Consider the following 2,500-nt stretch of genomic DNA (forward strand, 5'->3'; position numbering starts at 1 on the left):
AAGACTCACTAGTGATATCTACAAATGTTATAAACCCCGCCTTACGCCCCACTCCACACCCCTGATTACACCCAACCCAACACCCCACACACATGCACACACACATACACGTGCAAACACACACACACACACACGCGCGCGCGCAAACACGCGAAAAAAAAAGAGAGGCAAGATAGCAATTAGATATTTAAAAAGACGAATTGCACAGAGAGAGAGAGAGAGAGAGAGAGAGAGAGAGAGAGAGAGAGAGAGAGAGCAGATGCTTCGTTCTCACAAGTACTGTTAGTTCAACTGACCACCAACTCCAGCTATCTCTAGATCACGATTTTTTTTTTTTTTTTGGTCACGACCTAAGACGATTCTTCACCTAACTTGGCCCTGCCCTTCCCCCCCCCCCAGCCCCCCCCCCCCCCCCGCCCCCCACCCCTTTCTTGGCTTTGCCCTGCTTTCTTCGTTTGGCTGGAAACCCGTCAACCCTGCAACTTGGCAGCTACTCCAGTGCTGCCTCCGACACTCCCACCCAACATGCTGAAGACGTTGGCTCCAGTTCTGATCGTCCTGCTGGCTGCAGGAAGCCCCGGTGTCTGGGCACAGGACTCTCGCACCATCTTCCAGTACCTGCAGGATGAGGGCTACAACAGGTTTCTGGAACTGGTCCTGGGCGCGGGGCTGTCCGCAGAGTTCATGGATACTCGTGAGTCATGAAGGGTTGGTTTAATTAAGGACGTGTGTGTTGTGTGTGTGTGTGTGTGTGTGTGTGTGTGTGTGTGTGTGTGTGTGTGTGTGTGTGCGTGCGTGTGGATAGATAGATGGATAGCTAGATAGACATAATATATATGTACAGACTGATAGAGAGAGACAGAACATTCAAAATTTCAAAGAAATTCAGTGCTTAGACCACTTTTATTTAGGCCCCTATTTAAGATTCTACATGTACGTCACGCGCACTTTATGACATGGTTTTCGTTTCGTAAGACAAAATGAGATGCCCTTTTGTACCTGTGTTTTTATTTGAAGAAGCCACAAATCTTACACGTCTACGTTTTTTTCTTTTTCTTTTGGCTTAGTGCTTTGTTTATTTTGTTTTGTATGGGTTCTGTTGATTTGGTTGGTCTGATTTAGATCGGACTTTTGTTTGTATTGGTTCATCAGACCGAGTTTTGTTTTTACATTATGTTAGTTTTACACTTGTTTTGGTCTTATTGTCTGATACTCAAGAATATGCGGCATAGCAAGGTGTCTCGATAAATAGATAAATGAATACTCATTCTCTGTGCACAAAGAATACAACACATATACACACGTACACACGCATACACACACACGCACACCCACACACACACACACACACACACACATCCCATCTCCTCACTCCTACAGATCAACACACGCACACCACACGTTCCACAACCCTCTTCAACTCAGCCTCTCCAATGAACACACACACACAAAGCACTCCCACCTTACCACACCCTCAGACAGTTCCACTACCTATTCACCTTCCAGTTCGATGCATCCCCAGTCCCAGACACACAGACTTATACACACATACCCCCCCCCCCCCCCCCCCTCCCCACACAGAGACTTATATACACATACCCCCTCCCCCCCCCACACACACACGGACACTGACACACACAAATGAAAACGCACACGCGCGCATAATCACACACATACATAATACATACATACATAAATACATAGCAACACGCTTTATAACATCACTTACAATATATACAACAACAAAAAAAAAAGTAAAAGAATGAGCAATCTTTCACACACTAGTCAAAAGTAAAGGTCAAAGGACTCATCATAGCCTTTTATGGCCAGTGGGATAGTGAATTCATTTCTACCGCGTCTGTTGCTCAGCACGGAAACAAAGGCTCCGCCGTTTTAACCTTACCCAACCAATGCAAGTCACCTGGGTGGAGTGAGCAAATTCGGAGTAAAGTGCCTTTCTCCAAGGACACAACACCAGGCCGAAACTGGGAATCCAACCTTGACCTCTAGATCAGAAGTGTAACGCCTTACCGTTTTGTAACCTTACAACCAGGAGTGATGGCCCAGAGGTAACGCGTCCGCCTAGGAAGCAAGAGAATCACGGCTCAGCCGCCGATATTTTTCTCCCCCTCCACTAAACCTTGAGTGGTGGACTGGACGCTAGTCATTCGGATGAGACGATAAACCGAGGTCCCCTGTGCAGCATGCACTTAGCGCGCGTAAAAGATCCCACGACAACAAAAGGCCTGTTCCTGGCAAAATTCTGTAGAAAAATCCACTTCGATAGGAAAAACAAATATAACTGTACGCGGGGAGGGGGGGGGGGGGCGCTATAGTGTAGCGACGCGCTCTCCCTGGGCAGAGCAGCCCGCATTTCACACAGAGAAATCTATTGTGATAAAAAGAGAAATGCAAATACAAATAGGAAGAGATGGAAGAGGACAGACACACACAAACAGAAAAGTTCCTACTTTTCTTTCCGGTGCTGTCTCTTTCTATT

General features: G+C 46.8%; 1 protein-coding gene across 1 annotated transcript in view; it reads left to right on the top strand.

Moving 5' to 3' along the window:
• Positions 1-2,500, top strand: part of LOC143298566 (transforming growth factor-beta-induced protein ig-h3-like) — a 23,364-nt gene that overhangs the window by 13,266 nt on the left and 7,598 nt on the right. The window contains exon 7 of the mRNA XM_076611445.1: positions 548-694. Coding sequence (XP_076467560.1) covers positions 548-694 — 147 coding nt within the window. The remainder of the gene's footprint in view (positions 1-547; positions 695-2,500) is intronic.

Source organism: Babylonia areolata, chromosome 24, assembly GCF_041734735.1.
Source record: "Babylonia areolata isolate BAREFJ2019XMU chromosome 24, ASM4173473v1, whole genome shotgun sequence".
In the NCBI taxonomy this organism is placed as follows: domain Eukaryota; kingdom Metazoa; phylum Mollusca; class Gastropoda; order Neogastropoda; family Buccinidae; genus Babylonia; species Babylonia areolata.